At 38.3% G+C, this 18,359-nt stretch overlaps 2 protein-coding genes across 5 annotated transcripts; one reads left to right on the forward strand and one right to left on the reverse strand.

Moving 5' to 3' along the window:
• Positions 1-6: 6 nt before the first annotated feature.
• Positions 7-3,706, reverse strand: taf10 (TAF10 RNA polymerase II, TATA box binding protein (TBP)-associated factor). Of its 2 annotated transcripts, none has more exons than XM_015028197.1 (5): positions 3,322-3,706; positions 1,467-1,624; positions 1,174-1,238; positions 418-532; positions 7-309 (listed from the first exon to the last, which is right to left on the reverse strand). In XM_015028197.1, exons 1-5 carry the CDS (start codon positions 3,446-3,448, stop codon positions 220-222), a joined length of 555 nt encoding a protein of 184 aa, XP_014883683.1. In that variant the 5' UTR covers positions 3,449-3,706; the 3' UTR covers positions 7-219. The 2 variants fall into 2 exon arrangements, with proteins under 2 accessions (XP_014883683.1, XP_014883682.1); XM_015028196.1 differs by having other exon boundaries at positions 3,316-3,705.
• A 289-nt stretch (positions 3,707-3,995) lies between these two features.
• On the forward strand, positions 3,996-16,493 carry LOC106944890 (putative oxidoreductase YteT). Of its 3 annotated transcripts, XM_015028200.1 has the most exons (15): positions 3,996-4,142; positions 4,729-4,837; positions 5,779-5,863; positions 5,959-6,032; positions 6,117-6,176; positions 6,349-6,456; positions 6,605-6,661; positions 6,941-7,071; positions 7,283-7,337; positions 7,753-7,845; positions 7,950-8,084; positions 8,694-8,795; positions 9,287-9,448; positions 9,596-9,731; positions 15,486-16,493. In XM_015028200.1, the coding sequence occupies exons 2-14, from the start codon at positions 4,745-4,747 to the stop codon at positions 9,722-9,724; spliced, it is 1,284 nt and encodes a 427-aa protein (XP_014883686.1). In that variant the 5' UTR covers positions 3,996-4,142; positions 4,729-4,744; the 3' UTR covers positions 9,725-9,731; positions 15,486-16,493. The 3 variants fall into 3 exon arrangements, with proteins under 3 accessions (XP_014883686.1, XP_014883685.1, XP_014883687.1); XM_015028199.1 differs by lacking the exon at positions 15,486-16,493 and having other exon boundaries at positions 9,596-10,553; XM_015028201.1 differs by lacking the exon at positions 15,486-16,493 and having other exon boundaries at positions 4,736-4,837; positions 9,596-10,553.
• The last annotated feature ends 1,866 nt before the right edge of the window (positions 16,494-18,359 follow it).

The following is an 18,359-nucleotide window of genomic DNA, read 5'->3' on the forward strand; positions in this document are numbered from 1 at the left end:
TTATTATTTTGGAAATATTTTTATTTTCATCATAAAACAAAATTCTACACTTTAACTAAATGCAAAGAAAGCTTCACAAAAACTGACAAGCTTAAGATTTTACAAAGCTGTACCAAACCATGGTTGAGAAACATTTGTCAATAAAGCTGGCAGAAAACTCTAGGAGGCTAGCAGGACACCCATTGCTACCAACAATCAAAAAGGTTTATGAAATGAGTTCTATGTGAAGTAATAAGGTTTCTTGACATTCACGCCATATTCAGAGAGGGCAAGTGTCAGGTCCTCCATTGTCAGTGTGTACTTTTTATCCTATGGGACAAAAAAGGAGGAAAGAAGAGGAGTCACAAAACAGCCATCAACATCCTCCATCAGAATCACTGAAAAACTTGAGTTTCAAAGTGCTACTTCGAGCCTCACCTTCGTCTTACTCCTGGAGCTTCCGGAAGCAGTTCCCTTCATTTTGCAGTACTGCAGCGCATCGTTGGCAATGTCAGAGATAAACTTCTGAGAAGCAAGGGAGATCAGGCGGATTCTGCAAAGATACCAAAGAAAATTATTACGTTTTTGTTGTTGTTGCTTTTTTCACCAATCATTGACTTCATTGGTTGAAAACCTCACAGCAGTGGTGTTCAAAGACCCTCAGAGCTCATTGCATCTTTAAAGACTCTGAAAAGAAGTTTGTAAATCCTTTGTTTTAAGTTAATCAAATCTAAAGTTGGAAAACAAATGGTTTAGGAGTTTTGCAATAGAAAAAAAATGAAATAACGTGATGACTAGTAAAGATTTTGGGGGAAAAAACTTTAGAGATGCGTATTGTGTCTGCTTTTGCTTTTACTTTAGATGCTAAATTAATTACACCAGAAATACAACTCTTGAGGGGTGCAAAGGTTTTCCAGTGACAGCTGTAGGTGACTACAAATAGAGAACCTAAAAGATTATTCTACAACCATATTATTTCAGTTCCACTAATCATTTTTCAAAAATCAGTAAATTCCAATCGGTAAATTCCCAATTTTCATCTTATACAACAACTTCTTTAGCAAGCAAATTTACTGCTGACAACAGCAGTAATAATTGTTTTTTTTTATAATGGTGCTCAGGCCTTAGACTGAAAGCTAAGTGACAACACATGCGGCCAAATTCCTGTAGGTAATCCCAGTATAATGTACTCACATTCTCGGATCAGAGGCCTCAAAGCCTGCCCTGTTGAGGTAGTATCCTGTCACTGCATCAGGAATCTAAAACCGAATGTACAAACAATATTTTAGCAAATGCATTTACACAAGCCCTGAAATTAATTCAACTTATGTAAAAAAAAAAAAAAAACATGACAAGGATCACAGGGTGCACCTTCTCAGATGGGCTCGTGAATGAATAACCATTACTGCATGCTGCTACTCTGCAATGATCAGCCCACAAATCTTTTATGAGGATGTGTGTTCTCGACAAAAGCCGACTGTCTTTACCGTGGGAGTGTAATCCTCCAGCTGCATGAGGAAATCCGCCAGAGGTGTGGTGGAGACGGCAGGCCTTATGTCTCCATTAGTGATTCCGCTTGGAAGGTAAACCCCGTTAGAGACAGATGAGTCTGCGGACGGTGTCGCCACAGCGGCTGATGCTCCAGCTGGAAGTTAGAAAATTGAAAAAAATATTTCAGTTTATTTTTGCTACAGAAGCAGGAGGAAACTTGAAAATCAACTCTTTTCATGTCACAATTTCCAGTTGTGCCTTTTTGAAGTTTCTTATTTTATCCACGTTTAACACATTTAATTTTACTATTTTAACTTGAATCTAATCACTTGCAAGCATACATACATTTCATATTTTTGTATGTTACAGAGGAGAAAGTTTATTGTTTTAAACATTATTTGAGTTCCCACGATGTCAATCAAATCCATACATTTTTGATATTCTTGTACAGATTTATTTTTTCCATAACTGCCTTTTTACATTTTACATTTAGCTTTTTTTTCTGAAAAACTCTGATTGATGATGTTGGGACTTTTTGGAAATATTGATCTAACTGTATACAATTATGGAGCAAAATGTTTTACTTAAGATACATTTTTCTTGCAAATTAATCTGTTATACTTTTATCATCAATCATTATGCCAAGGAATTTTCTCCATCAATGCACACTTCATGCTGAAGTTTAATTCTAATTCACTGCATTCACTTTGACATGAGACAATTTCACTGCATCAAATTGATCTGGAGCATAGTTGGTCAGAACTAGTTCAAAGTCCAAAATACTTAAAATAGCAAAACTTGAACTGAATTCTTTGTAAATATTAGAGATTCTCGAAAAATTTTTTGAAACTTGCTATTTTGTTGTTTAATTTAATTTTTTCCCACTTTCCTCTATCTTACATAGTGTCCAGTTTAAAAACTACAATAGCTAGAAAGGTCAAAACTGAGCTGAATCTTTCTACACTAAAGACAGATACTATAAGACATTTTGTGAAATTTTTTTGGAACTTGTCAAATCTGAAATGATACTTTGACTTTCTGACTATAAAACCACCATACTTAGCTCAAACCGTGGAAGAAATAGTCTAGACTCTCAGATTCTATAAAAGACTGAATTATTAAACCCTTATTCAATTTGTAATAAACTCGAGGTATGCTGTGTAAAGTTTCTTTGGGCTTCTTATCTTAAAAATTAGAAGGAAAACAAAAGTTTCAAAATGATTCGAGTGGATGGTGTAGTTTCTCCAATCTGGACGTAGTTCAATTTATTTTCAAGCCAAGTAAAAGAAAAAAAAGAAAACCAAAGAACGGTTTTCATAAATCCCACATTTCTAGAATGTTTNTAAANATCTTAGTTTCCATTTAGATAATCCATTATCCCTTTGTGATTTAAAATTGTTACCTTACTTTAATTAGACATATTCTACTTCAAGTTGATATTCTGAGCATTTTAGATTTCGAATTATTTAACGCAGAAAAACATCCCTTTGGTCAAGATACGGATCGAATGCAACTTCAGGGTTAGCATCGATCAATGTTTTTTACTTGCCATATAAGGTAAGTTTAGGTTTACTTGGATTCAAATACATTTTATGCCGCAAAACTACCTTCCACAGTTCCGTTGCAACTAACAACACTTGTAATATTTGGTATGTACAAAGTTGAAGTATGATTGTTAGCAATTTAGTAGTACTATACTATATAGTTCAACATAGAACAGTTGTTGGAATACATTCTACGCACGTTTCTGTAATGCTAAATGACTTCACAAATACATCCAGACTGATAAACAAACCGAGCACAGCACAGACAACATAAACATTAGCCGAAGTTACAAAACGTTACCATTACTCGTCACTGAAGGGATGCTGCTGACGTTCGTCGTTGCATTGTCATTTGCGATGCAGTTACTTGAAGTTGAAGAGGTCGTAGCTGGCACTCCAGTTGTAACAGACTGATTTACGTTGTCTATATTCATGTCGATTTTAGCTAACTTGCTAACCCTGGGTAAGCTAACTCGGGAAGGTGTATAAAACCAGAAAAAAACAACTCTGTGCTATTTAGTTGCAACCCTAGTTCTTTATTAAAGTATAAGAACTGAAGAAAAAATATTTGACAAAATCAAAATAACATAATCCAGCTCTTAAATAGCTTTATCTGCTGCTGCCGTCTATCCGAAAGCTGAGGTCATGCTACAGTTCTGTCACGTGACCACCCAGTTAGCATTTGCCGGAGAAACTCGAGGTTTTGCCGAATTTAGCCGAATCTTTCTAGAGGTTGCGTTTGTAGTTGTAGAAATCTTGGCCTCTTCCACATAATCTATTTGTTTTTTTATTTAAAAAAAATAAAATAAAATAAAATAATATATATTTATAAGTTACAAAGAGTGTCTCGACATTAAAAAGTGATTTTTTTGATCATAATTCAATAAATTTTTGTACATCTACGACCAAAAAAAACAGAAACTTCATTATTTTATTACTATACTCTTGTACAGTGAATGCAGCAGACAAATGTCGTGGACAAAGTAGGTGGCGTCAGGAAACAAACGTCAGGAAGCAGTAGGAGTGTTTTGTCCTTATATTTTCATAGTTGTGTCCTTTTTTGTCGGCAAATGTGGACCAACGCAGAAGAAATCTAACAGAACCTGAAACTTTTATGGGACAAAACAGGTAGAAAGACCAACTTTGTGTCAAGTTAACAATATACCAGACAATGTAGTGTGTAATTTAATAGGCTGCGGATATGCCTCACCTCCACCTGCATTTGCCACCAAAGTTTAATTTTTATTTTTTATTTTACATTTTCCTACAAATGACAACCAAGCTGAACAGTAATGTAGTTAGCAGTACTGCCTTTGTAAAGACTTGGTTCGTTGTTCATTGGATCCGTTCATTTTCATACTGCCGGCGCTTAAGCTAGCTAGTTTAATGATGAAAGGCAAATCAGACTGGGTGGTGGGACTTGCCCCCCCCCCCAGTCTGACTTGGAGGACTGATCAACTGACCAATTTTTTTTTTTTTTTTTTTTTTTTAGTTAAGGAATCATCAGTAAATTAACATACAGTTGTATATCTTTGTAATCAGACCCACTAACTTCATTCGTGTAGTTCACAGTAAGACTGTGCGGAAGTTTGTTGCATGAAACAACAGCCACATACTACCAGCCGCCCTCGCCGCTGTGTCTGATTGTGTGGCGTACAAATGATACGGACCCATAAGGGTCGACGTTATTTGCAAGCTTTGCTGTGTGTGAAAGTTGACAGGTGTCCAGTATGTCTTCACCTGTCCATGTGATCGTGGTGGGAGCTGGTTGTCGAGGAGAGAACTACGGCCAGTTTGCTTTCATTCATCCTCAACGCATGAAGGTCAGGACTCAGAGAGCCCCTTGTTGACTCATTGTTTGTTATTAGAGTTTAATAATAAAGGAATAAAGGCGAGTGCCTTTGTAGTTACAGTAACATTGAATATGAACTTGACAACAAAAGCTGCTCCTGTAAAAACATTTTAGAAATGTTTATTGATAACTACTGGCTTCTGCTGTTTGATTTTCTTCTTGTAGCAAATAGGGGGCTTGAAGGGGGGGAAGAGGGATAAATTTTATTTTATTTTATTGTCCAAACTCATATAGACATGCACAGAATTAAAATAGTCCAAACAGCAATTTACATAAAAATCTAAAAATGCAGTAAAAACAAAACGCAGAGAGAAACGCAGCTCTTCAGATAAACATAGTATTGATATATGTAGTGAAAATAAAACAAACAGTATAAAGAGTATTTAAACTGTCCGGTTAGTTTCCAGGGTTTTGGGGGGCAAAACTCAGATAAGAAAAAAAAAGGGAGAGCTGGTAGGGAGTTCCTCATTCTCCTTCCAGAACGCAGGAGATGAATGCACAGCTGGTAACTTCAATTGTCTCTGCACCACCAGGCCAATTAACTCACCTAGTAAAGCAAAGCCAAGTACAGTAGGGGGCCGAGAACACATCCTTGAAGTCACATGTTCAGATTGATGGTGCTGGATGCTTTATTGACGAATTGGACTACCTGTCAGGAAGTTCAGCAGTCAGTTACATAAAGAGGTTTTCAGTTCCAAACAGTCCATTTTCTGTATCAGCTACTGAGGATGGTTTTAAATTAATATATATATATATATATATATATATATATATATATATATATATATATATATATATATATATATAGAGAGAGAGAGAGAGAGAGAGAGAGCTGGAAATATATTTGAAATACTTTCTGATTTGAAACCTAGTAAAGCATCATTCTTCTCTGGTCTACAATGAAACGTTTAGGTTGTAGCTGTTGCTGATCCAAGAACGTTTGCCCGCACCAAAATGCAACAGCAACACAAAATTGAAGATCAAAACGTGTTTGAAGGTGAGTATTTAATAAATCTGAATTTAAGGGATTTTCTTTTCATGATAATGAAATTTACCATTGTTGTTTCCTTTTTAAAAAAAATAAATAAATAGACTGGAAAAACATAGTTGAACGAGAGAAGTTTGCAGACGCAGTGCTAATTTGCACTCCAGATCGCATTCACAAGGTGTGCATGCCATAGGTGTGTTTATTTGGAAAATTCCTCTGTCATCCACGGTGAGGTTTTTGTTAACAAGTTTGTGTTTCATAGGATCCTGCTGTTGCCTTTGCAAAGAAAGGCTACCACATTCTTCTGGAAAAACCCATGGCAGTAAGTGTTTATTAACGACTGCAGTAAATAAAAATGTCTTCTTCATAGCCCGAAAATAAATATTCTGTCACTGTGGATGTGTTTATAAGTTTAGAATTTTCATTTTAAAATAAAATTGCCACTTATTTTTTTCCCGTACATTTTAACTTTTGCTCTCCTTGTAAACCTCTAGACGACAGCAGAGGACTGCAGAGCCATAGTGGAGGCTTGCACTCAGGCCGGTGTGATGCTGTCCGTGGGTCATGTCCTCCGATACGATCCACTCATTCACAAGATCAAGGTAGCTTCGTAATTAAAATGTGTGAACTTTAGCACATTCAGTCATTTGTAGTTCTTCTTGTTGCTTCTTCTCTTTAGTTTTGTTGAATAAAATACATCTTTTGTAAAGGTTTTAAAGTAGTTTTTGAAGGATTTTGATTTATTTCTAGGAGCTCATAGATGCCGGAGTTGTTGGGAACGTGATCCATATACAGCACTTAGAACCAGTAAGAATGCAGACACTGGAGAAATATTCCCAATCCCACACAACCGCATTTACACACCGTTACTTATGTGCTCTGTAGGAACATTTGCGAATAAGTCAGGAGTCACCTAATTGGATGACGGGTAAAGATCAGCGTGAAATTTGCAAAACCTTTCGAACTCGTTGGCTTCTTTAGATTTTAACATAAGTAATTTCAATCCCTGCTTTGCATGTGGCACAAAAGCGTCATCTGCATCAACGTGTCATAAATGATTCGTTTATTCAAAAACTCTCATTCCAGGTTGGGTTTTATCACTTTGCCCACTCATTTGTTCGAGGGAACTGGAGGAATGAAGCAGAGAGCTCGTTTGCTCTGCTGGCTAAATCGTGCCATGACATTGACCTGATTCACCACTGGGCTGGAGCCCGCAGGTAAACAAAAACCAGCCGTCAGTGATAAACCAGGGTTGTTTGTTGCTCAGAACATTAATACACTTTTGGTCCTCTAGTAAGTTAATCAATATACTGACATACTGCAATATATTAGATGCTACATTTCAAGTTATTTTGTCACTATTTACACCACTTTAGGTTTGGGGGCTTCATATCTTGAAGATAAATCATTTCCTTTTGTCCTTGGCAGGTGCGTAAAAGTCACATCTTTTGGATCTGTTAGTCACTTCCGGAAAGAAAGTAAGGTGCGTCCACGCTATCAGTAATTGTGCTCGGTTTATATCTTTATGTCTGTTGTGTTATCTCTCTAAAAGCTGTTTATGTAGAAAGCAACAAACCCTGCCAATTTTAAGCTTTTAAAATCGGTGCACTTGTAATCTGTTTTTCTAAAATGTTAATGATGATTTGTGTATCCCATCTCTGCAGACTTGTTTGCGCTCCATGCGTATGGCGTGTACTTTCTTTTTCCTGATTAGTTCATCTGGTTCTTTATACTTTTTCTGCCTTTACTCTGGTCTTGATGACAAGCAAAAGTTTTGAGTTCGGTCCCTGAGGCCTTCCTGTTTAAAATGAAATGAACTGTTTCTTTGGCATTGCAGCTGCTGCATTCTGTAAATAATACAGTAAAATTAATCTTAGCTCAATCATTTTTTTCATCAGCCAACAGGTGCTGGAGATCGCTGCGTCGATTGTTCAGTAGAAGGAACCTGTCCGTACTCGGCATGCAAAATCTACGTGGACAGAGTGAAACGGGTAAACGTAATTCACGAATAGCTTACTTTATTATTGCAGTAAGGAATTGCTCACTCTCTGTGCATATTTTAAAAACAGTGTACATGTGTATGTATTTATGCTAGGGTCACACTGGCTGGCCGGTGTCAGTCATCTGCCCAAACTCACTCCCTGACATCGAGTCAGTAACTGAGGCACTGAGGAGTGGACCATACGGCCGATGCGTCTATGAGTGTGACAATGATGTTTGCAGCAACCAGGTTGGGGAAACTCATTATTTCCGTCTAACATTGTACATTACTTTCTCAGTCTCGCCTACCTAAAATATTTTGTTACCAAACTCCAGTGTCCTACTGGATTCCTACATTTTGAGATCTCAAAAATTTTAGAAAAAAACTGTTAGAGAACTTGAGTCCATCCATCTATTATCTCTTACTTTTGGCTAAGAGAGAGAGAGGATTCAATATTGTGCAACATATCACTGTATTTCTATTGGGAAAAGTCAGTCATGCCAAAAAAATCATTCCCAGACATTAGAAGCGTTTCGGGCAGCAGAACAGTTTCCAGAATCCAAAGTTCTTTTTTTTGTCCGGCCTTTCAAGACACCAATTTTTCTGCTAAAACCAAGATTAAATGAAAGCTTAGATACATAATTTTGACCAAGTCTATAACCAAATAAAATCACAATCCATTTTAAGTAGTAGTGTCTTAAATAATGTCTTAAATAATAATGTCTTAAATAATGTTTCAACTGTCTGAAACATTATTAGTGACCAGGTTTGATGATTATTTTTGCAAAAATAAGGATTCCTCCAGTCTCAATGAACAGTGATGGTCTCAGTGATGGTTTATCTGTGATATCCTTGCAGGTAGTAAACATGGAGTTCGAAGGGGGCTTGACGGCTGCCTTCTCTATGGTGGCTTTCACCGAGGACATCTGCCAACGAAAAACAACTATATATGGCAGCAAAGTAAGATCACAGGTCCTCCTTATGAATATGTCATTTTCCCTAAATGTCAGCCGCACCCTTGAACGAAATTAACTGTGTCAATAGCTATTGGTTTGTAATTCAGAAAATTTGTTGTCGGCTTTCTCCCTGATCGGTCCGTTGTGCTTCTTGGTCGGTCTTCATGCTGCTGTTTATTCATTAATGATCTCTAACAGACCTCAAGAGCCTTTACTGAACTGCTGGATTTATACTGAGATGAGATTAGACACAGTTTGCTATTCAGGTAATGATGGCAATCGGTTGTGTTGTCAAAAGCTTTGGACACCATGCATACTTTTGTGTTGGATTATCACAAGAAATACTCCCAAAAATATTACCATAAGAAAAAAAATAATAATAATAATACCCAACTATTGTAACTAAAGTGACATTTAGTATACTTTCAAATTAGTCTTGAAATTAAGGTGGGTTTTCTTTTTTTTCTTGCTGTCTGATAAACTGTGTCCTTCCAGGGCGAGATGTCTTATGACAGCAAGGAAATATGCGTGTTTGACTTCCTGACCCAGAGAACCACAAAGCACACGGCGAGCAGCGAAGCGCTCAAACACTACGGCATGGCTGGGCACGGGGGAGCAGACTACCACCTCATGAATGCTTTTATTTCCGCAGTGGCTGTGAGCATCGCTCTCTTTTTTTTTTTTTTTTTTTTTTTAATTCCTCTTCAATAAAAACCTCACCTTTTAGAAGGAGCTTGTGTTTCTGTGGGTACAAATCTACGCAAACTTTGTCTCTAGCGCTTTGATATTTGTTTGTGTTTGCAGAACAACGATCCGTCCATGATTCGATCCGGCCCCGAGGAGACTCTGATCAGCCACTTGCTCGTGTTTGAAGCGGAGCGATCGAGGGTGGAGGGCAGGGTGGTGTACTGTGGAGACAGCGCCAGACAGTGAAACGGCAGTAGGTCACTGTTCAAGTTCTTTTAAATAGAACTGTTGCAAATTACTAAAAGAATTTAAAGTGAAAAGAATCCAAATCATGCGTGGAATATAACTAGAATAATTTCTGTTGATTGAAATAGGATGTACTTGTCATAAATGGCATTATGATGTTGGTGTTATGATTGCTATTTTACTAATTAGCTTTGTAATGTTCCTTTTAAATGTCCATACCAGTGTATTTCTCACTTTGAGGAGCTTTTTGTGGAACTCTAAGAATGAACACACAACTAACGAAGCTTCATGTGACTGAGGAAGTAATTATCTCGTTTTGTTATGATTTTTTTAATTGCTGTTTTCTGAAATTATCAGATTTCAGGGCAGGGATGTCTGTGCACTTTACACAATAAAATTTCAGATTTTCTCAGCCTCTGTAAGAATGTTCTGGAAACTGAGTAATATTCTTGGTTCATAATTGTATTCATGATCTACAGAAGCTTTTGGAACAAGTCGCTGTTTACAACGACATCAAACTGTTTTTTCTGCTTGTTTCTTGGGTTATCTTGGTAATAATCTTAAGATTATGTTGCAGTGTAAAGAAAATTAAAAACAATGCATACACTACGGCTAAATGAAATTGAGTCAGGTGTTGCATCCAAGTTGTGTGGGTGAAGTTAGATTTTTTTAACAAAGGGTGTAAACTGTTTCTGCAGGGTTTAAATTTGAATTGTTTCATTTTTACACCCATACATCCCCATTTTCCACAAAGGTTCTAATCTCATTTAATTTGGTCTTCAATCTGTACTCTCTTTTTTTTTATAGTTTCTCCATCATTTTTTAAAAAGAGGTAATTTTTACTGATGTAGTTAGGACAACCTATCCTCTAATACGCTCTTCAGCAGAATTAACTTTGGTTCAGCACATCTGGTACCACAGCATCACAATCAGATCAAAATCTGGGCTTTGACTTGGCCCTGAACTTTGCATTTCCAAATTCTCACCCAGTCTAATCAATGTTGGCTGAATAAACTGTAATGCTTACACTCTAACCACTAGGTGTCACTATTGTACTTTACATCTCTGAAATTGAGGAGTTGAAATTAAATGCGTTGACAGTGGTTTGCTAAATTTGACCACGAAAAAGTGGTGTTGTGATCAATAGAACCTCTAAAAAATGTGACATTCATCACTTGACCCAGACGGGCAATAACACTGATGTATAAAACAGGAGAGAGACAGAAATGCAGTCAAACTGCTTTAATGCAGCAGATAGTCAACACACCTATCTGCTCACAGAGAACAGAAGGGCTAATGACCTTCTGTTTTCTGTAAATGGGTTTCTGATTCATATCTTATTTCTTCTCATTAAGTCAACCACTGTACTCTAGGATTAAATCACAAGGGTGTACCTGTTTTCCACCCAGTATTCTGTTCTGTTCAGTACCTTTAATGTACAGTGTCTGCTAAAGTTTTCATGACTTTTGAAATGTTTCCCCCATATGCTGTGGTGACACCTTTCTACAGTAAGGAGGGGTGAAGAGGGTCAAAGTTGGTATGAAGGTGGATAAAGCTTAATACAATCCTGGCAACAAAATTTGTTTAAAGGCCGCAAAGTCTTGAGATTATGATCAATCAGCCAGGGGAAGAATGGGATGGTTTCAATGAAAGAATATTGATGTGCTCCAATGACCCAATCAAGGTTCAGATCAAGATTCAGTCAGGAATTTATGTCAAAATGAAAGTAGCTTTTTACAGACACTCTGAGTTCGGTTGTAATCTATTTTGCAAAGAAAGGCAGAAATGTTTGTTTTTAGATGTGCGAAGCTGATCGAGGAAGTATACCCTAAGAGATTTGGAACTGTACTTGGTTCACACTATTAAAAAAAATAAATCAAAGCATTGGAAATGTATTAATACTTTTGTAAGGTACTCTCTTATCCATGGTATGGTGAGATGTCAGTTTTAAAAAGTATCACTTAAATTCTCAAACTAAATTATAACACATCATCTGTTCACATCCAGCACGGAAATTTGGCACATTTCCCACATTTATATATACAGCAAAGGTTTTACACGTAAAATGTAATATCTAAATGATTGTAATCAGCTGATCCACAGATACTTGTTCCTAGTTGTAAACCTTTACTAACAATTGCATGGCATTTAAAACAAGACACACAAAAATTGCACAAAGTGGGAAGCTGTCAGTTTCTCGTGGTAAATAAAGCATTAAAAACCTGATTCTAAAGTGAATTTTTAATAGACACTAACCGTGTGTAGTTTGTTTTCTATGTGACATGTGGGATTGAGTAACATCCTGTTTCCAGCAGATTCCCAGCTGTGCTTTGTGGTCCCCCCACCACTCCTTTGTCCTGTCATTTTCCTTTGACATTCCACAATCTGAAAACACGGCCCAGTCAGCAACTCCAGAAAGGAAGTCACTTATGTACATTTTGTGTTGCATTTCAAAGGAATCTGCATCTAATTTTTCAAAGGCCCCATTCCAGTTTATTCCTTTTTCTTTAAAAAAAAAAATCAAACTTCAATTCTTCCAGTCATACTAAATTTAATATTTGACAAAGATATAATCTCCATAGGGAAAATAAGTTAAACCACTGATTTAATTAATTTACTAAGGGAAATAAGCTGTCCAGACCAGTCAAATCCTGTGTGAGTAATACTCTTTTGATTTGAACCTACCACACAGGTCCGATTACTATGCAGAATCAATAAATCACTTAAATAGAGCCTGTCTAAGAACATGAAGTAGGTCAAAGTAGGTCATTAAGCCCTGATCCACAGAAATTCAACAACAGGTGAGAAACAGAGTCAATGTAGAAGTTTACCACTTCTTCTGCTTTAAAGACTCACCATGAGGGACAACATTGACAAACTGAGGAAACATAGGACACTATTGAACCGTCCCAGAAGTGCCAAACAGAAATTGTTCCAAGAGAGCACCAAAGACTCATCCAGGAGGCAAAATAAAACAAACAAGCAAAACATGTAAAGGTCTGCAGACCTCACTAGTCTCAGTTAAGGTCAGTGAAACCAGATGGAGACGGGGCCTCCATGTAAGTCAACTGCTGACTCATGTCACATTTGGTTAAAATTTAACCAGCTTAGTCAACTCCATGTACGGTATTAAGTTTAAATACTATTTAAAAAGATAAAAATGTGTCTTAAATGGATTTAGTGCAGTGCTAAATCCTGAACAGACTGACTTCCCAATATATGTTAGTAACTTTTCTCTGATTGCTTTTGTGGAACCCATTGAAAGACAAGTTAAACCAGAATATACCTGTTTGGTCCCTCATTTTAACTTTGAATGAAAATGTATGTACTGTAATGTTGTTAGTTAGTTAGTTAGTTAATTAGTTAGTTAGTTTTATAAGTTTTCTTTGGTATAAAAGGCCTATTAAATAAATATAATTGTCCAGCTCCAGTTGGAGATGTTTTCAGGAAGCAAAATGGACTAAGCTCCTTATACATGTAATCACCATAATATTACGTTATAATATAAGATAATAAGGTAATTCAATTGGCTGTACCTCAGATGGTGTGGATCCAAGTCTACATCGGTTTCATTTTTTAATCTGTGTAATCTATTGAGCAAGTAGACCCTTAAACCTCCTAGAGTGATTCATACTACTGACATATGTTACTCTTGCACATCACCTTGAACAGCTTCCCAGATTGTTATCAGGACGTGACATTGCATTATGGAGGGAGGTGTCCTTAATTGCCCTGTGAACATCGTAATGTCAACAGCAGCCTTCCTGGACCTTTGCAACACAAGCAGGATGACTAACTCCATATTGTATCCCGCACTCTATATTCATGGAGGGATCATAATGTGTTGAAGATTGTATTGTCCAAGTTATATGATTACTTTGGAAAGAAGGGTGTGTAGAGAAATGTGACGAAATGGTTGAATCAGAAAAAAACTTTGACCTGCTGCCAGAATGGGATTACGGGAGTGATGTGAACAGACACGCCTTCAAGCGGAGAATTACTTTTCCATTTGCTGTGATTTGATGGAAATTTTGAGAAATCTCAGAGTAAGCCAAACAAGACCACATTTCTGACTCATATTTGAGATTTTTTTCTCTCTCGCTCGCTGAGGTTTTTACCGATCTGGTTGAAAGGATCCACTTCCATTGCTAACAGGTTACACACAAACACGGTAAAGATATTGTCCAGGAGACAAGTTTGCAAACTGAGTCAGCAGCTGCATTTTTCAGTGACTCAACCCATCCACCTCCAAGCCTTTTCATTTCCTTGCGCCCTGCCCTCCCTCAGCCCTCCTTCACACACAAGGCCATTAATATGTTTAACACGAGCTCTAACCCCACTACATCATCACTTCCTCCTACTTTGAAACGTCTTCCAATACACACAAGCAGAAAGTGAAGGTCTTCCAATTCAGTGAACAGGCTTTTTGGATTATTGCTGCTTTTTTCACTGCTCCCCCCTTTTTTCTTTTTTGCCTAAAGCAACATTTTTTCCCATTGATGAAAAAGGCTAATGACAGGTTGTGACGAATGAGGTGGTGATTTATCTGCGGAGCTGCTTATCCTATAATCTTCCAAACAGTTTGCTTCATGAAACAGTCCCCGTTGCCAGGAAGATGCATCTCTCCCCCCCACGCCACCCACTTCTGCCCTGATTTTGCTTTCCTTCTGGCTGCTTCCAGGCAGCGATTTCCAGTCCCGGGGGTTTCTCAACGTCACAGTTCCTCTGTGTGAGAGAGGCACCCGTGAACGAGGAAGTGGAGTAGGAAAGAATAGAGGGGCGCAGTAAACTGTAAAACATGGAAAGAGTCTGGCTCCGGCTGTGACTCAACAGGAAGCGGCAGAGCTGGAGTAAGTGAGGTGAGAGACGGAAAGGGGAGGAGGAGGAGGGCTGGAGTGGGAGAAGAGAAAGAGTGGGAGTGGGAGGAGAAGAAGAAAGGAGTTTGGAAGACTTTGAGTTATTGAGTGCTGTGCTGACCACGTCTTTTTCTCGAGAAATCAGTGGGCTTCTACCATACCATGTACCAATCATGACACAGACACGCTGTAGATAAACATCAAACAAAGACATCATCCTGCATGACTAGTCTACTGCCATCCTGAAGTAGACTTTGTGTGTCTTGGTCTGATTCAACCAGACTTTGCTCTCAGGACACAATGTCAGAACTGCAAATGTTTCAAATATTGACTTTTGTTTCATTCCACGTACTCTGACAGGAACAAGTTCAAAACACAGCCGGACGAACCTCGCTTCATCAAGGCCGAATAAACAACGTCTTACTTAGAAAAAGAGGTGAAAGCCCAAGAACGTCCAAATTACAACCTAGGTTCATTTTATTTTATTTCCTGGTACTGTGAACATGTTTCATTTATCGGAATTAGAGTTCAGATGAAAGTTGTGGTCAAGATGTAACTAACATACCCTTACAGCCACGTAAACCTGGTGAATTTCAACTTTAGGTAAAACAAAACAAACAAGAAGAAGACGTGCATCATTCCTGCCGGAGGAAAAGAAAATGTCAAAATTAACAAACAAAAAAAATTACTTAACCTTAGATTTAATTTGTGTTGCACAATGAGAGACATTTCACAAATCAGTAAATGGTTCTGACGTGACCTGCGTAGGAGAGCGTGTGGGTGGACTCGGTGCAACAGAGAGGTTTTATAGGACAAAAAACAATCAACTGGCATTGTTGATGCTGGCTTGTTTCCGAAGCCTTCATGTTGTAGTTGACCGGTTGTGTTTGTGTTTCCTTACGCAGACAGAAGCTGAAGGACAGCACAGAAAGCCGTTCTCCTGGCAGAAACTGGAAAGTGGATTTGTTAATCTGGACTAAACAGAGCTTCAGACTTCAAACCATCGGTATAAATAAATCCTCAGGGCAACAGACACTTCAAATATGGAGCTGGATCAAAGCACCTCTTAAAAGTGTTGGAGAAGCATCAAATTTAACCCTCCGATCATCGCTGCTCCATTGCAATATCACTTTAAGTATGCCCTTATAATGAGGACCTAAACCTGTGTATGCAATGTAAATCATAAACCTACACAATGTATTCACCACATGCTATTTGGAAATCTGGGTAGGCAATCACCCACTGTCCCACATGATGTGTTTGCTCAAAGGAAGACTCATAGCTTTTCAGTAAGTTTGATTGATTTCATATTGAGCAATGAGATGCGTGGTTGGACCTTTGACCTTGGTGTGACATAATGGTGAAACTTCTCCCTTTTTTTTCACGTTGGAGCCCCAAAGCTTCAAAAAACACATTTTGTCACCTCAATGTGTTTGAGGTTTTCTGCTGGTTTCCACTCACTAGATCACTTTCTTTCCCCTGTATGACTTTAGCCAAACTCCACGGAGGACTTCTTATGAACTTTGTCCAACAATGGTTGTCCTCTGGCCAAATACAACTCGTCTTACATGAAAGTCCCAGCTAATAGCTGTCCTGTTCTGTTCTCACACCTGAGCTATAGGTTTCAGGAGATCCTCCAGAGCAGTTTCTTGGCTGCTTCTCCAAGTGATGCCTTCCTCGTCCCGGCAGTCAGTTATAGTCTCATCTTGGTGACTTTGAGACCTCTAAAACGTTTTCCCTGACCCTTTGGCTGTGTTCCTTTGGTCTTATTGTTGCTGTTTCTTCACTGATGTTTTTTGGGGGGCTTTTTTTTTTTTTTTTAAACAAACCTTCACATCAAACTCCAATGAACTACATTGAGGATGGTGGTTGTAATATGACCCAAAAAAAAGTCAAAGGATATAAATACCGTTGCATTCCTCTGCACATATTTGTCTTCTTAAATTAAGAAATAAAAAGCATTCATCCTTTAAAAAATGTGCACAGTTATTTCTCAAATGTCATCATGTAAAGATGATTTTGAATGTTTTCCACTTTGGCCCGTGGCCTCCGTGTGCGCATGTGGTGACCCTGGATTCTGAAAGCTGTAGGAGTCGTTGTTGGGGCGAGCCAGCCTCCCAGAGCAGAGGTCAGATCATTTCCTGCTCTCACAGATTTCTGTCTCTCACAGCTGTCAGTGCTGCAAGAAGCCCACCTTCCACATCTGTAGCACGTCCTACCTCCGCACTTATTATTATTTCTCCCCCCCCTCTTTTAAGGATCAGTTTGACCGAAGATATTGATGGACATTTAAAAAAATAATAACATAAATTATAAGATAGGATTTCCCTGCAAGAAAGAGAGGATGAAAGAAGTTTTACATCTGGTCAGAAAATAAACAATGTCTCGAGGTGGAACAGGAGATGAAGGAAGGAGGTGTTAACATGTGTTTTCTGTGGTAAATATCTCTGTGTGGGTGGATCTGCCGACATGGTGACACAGGGAATTCTCTTATGGAGGAACCAGCTGTGCGTAAACATGTAAAGGTAATTAGAAGCAGCACCACAGACTGCAGGCACACATGCCTGGTGCTGCTTTCAAAGTCACGGTCAACCTGTCCTCTGTTTGAGTTTCACATTCTTTTGACTCCTAATGCTCTTAGCCCCGGCAAATCTGTTAATGGTCACTGCAACTAAAGTGTGACACACGACAGTTTTGTTTATGAGACACGCGCCTTAGTAAAACGTGAAAAATGCTTCATTTACAACAGATGCAGGTTTAAATAGTTAAAATTCCTATCCGTTGAGTTGACGTTTAAAGCACTTGCGTGCACATAGTTGTCAAATTCTGACGGGTGCAACATCTGCAAGGAGAAATGCTTATGAAACTCTTGCCTCTAATTAGCTGCAGCTCTTTGTTGCAACCCACCGCTTCCTGCAGCGCGACACGCTCTAGTTCCCATTTCGTTTTTTTTTTTTTCCTTTTCCAGCGAAACGCCTAGGATTTTATGTTATTATGAGTGATTTGAAACACACTCCCTCTCTTTGCCTGTTCTCTGCGGTCTGATCGTTAAACGGTTGGGGTTTGACAAGCCGGAGGAGGAGGGCAGGAAAAAAATCAGGCTCCTCAGATGTCTGAGTGGGTTTCAGACCAAAACCTTTGACCTTCTTCTGTGAGCAGACAGCTCAGTTGCTGAACAACCGCCGGCTGTCGGGAGGAAGAGAGGGGAATGAGCTGACAGATGAGGCCAGGGTTCTGTTTGATTGCTGGACAGTTTGACAAAGGCAAGAATTGACAAAAAACGTGAGCTGTGTTTAAGAAAAAAGAAGGTAAAATTTCAATTCTGGCCAGAGTTGATGGGAGGCCTGGATGGAGCTACAAACAGGGCAATCCTGCAAGGAACTCGACTGGATTGTATTTGCTGTTTACAAATAAAATCAAACAGCCACAGCTACAATGTAAGATTAGTTCAAAGCATGTTCTCGTATTAGAATGGCCTAGTCAAAGTCTACCCCAAATTCAACTGACAATCTGTTGCAAGAATTAAAAATGAATGTTCACAGACACTCTGAAAACAATCTGACACAGATTGAGTCACTTTACAAATTAGATTGGGAATAAATGTTATTCTCCAGATGTGCAAAGCTGTTAAAGTCTTTCCCCCAGAAGACCTATACCTGTCTTTCCCCCAGAAGAACAGTCTTACAAAATAGTTTATATTGTTAAAAATATATATATAAAAATGCATTTTTCATGAACTCTTATTTGTAAACAAATACACAAATAATAAAGCTTCTCTG

The sequence above is a fragment of the Poecilia latipinna genome, unplaced genomic scaffold (assembly GCF_001443285.1).
Source record: "Poecilia latipinna isolate Pla-1442-1.1 unplaced genomic scaffold, P_latipinna-1.0 Scaffold117, whole genome shotgun sequence".
Taxonomy (NCBI): Eukaryota; Metazoa; Chordata; class Actinopteri; order Cyprinodontiformes; family Poeciliidae; genus Poecilia; species Poecilia latipinna.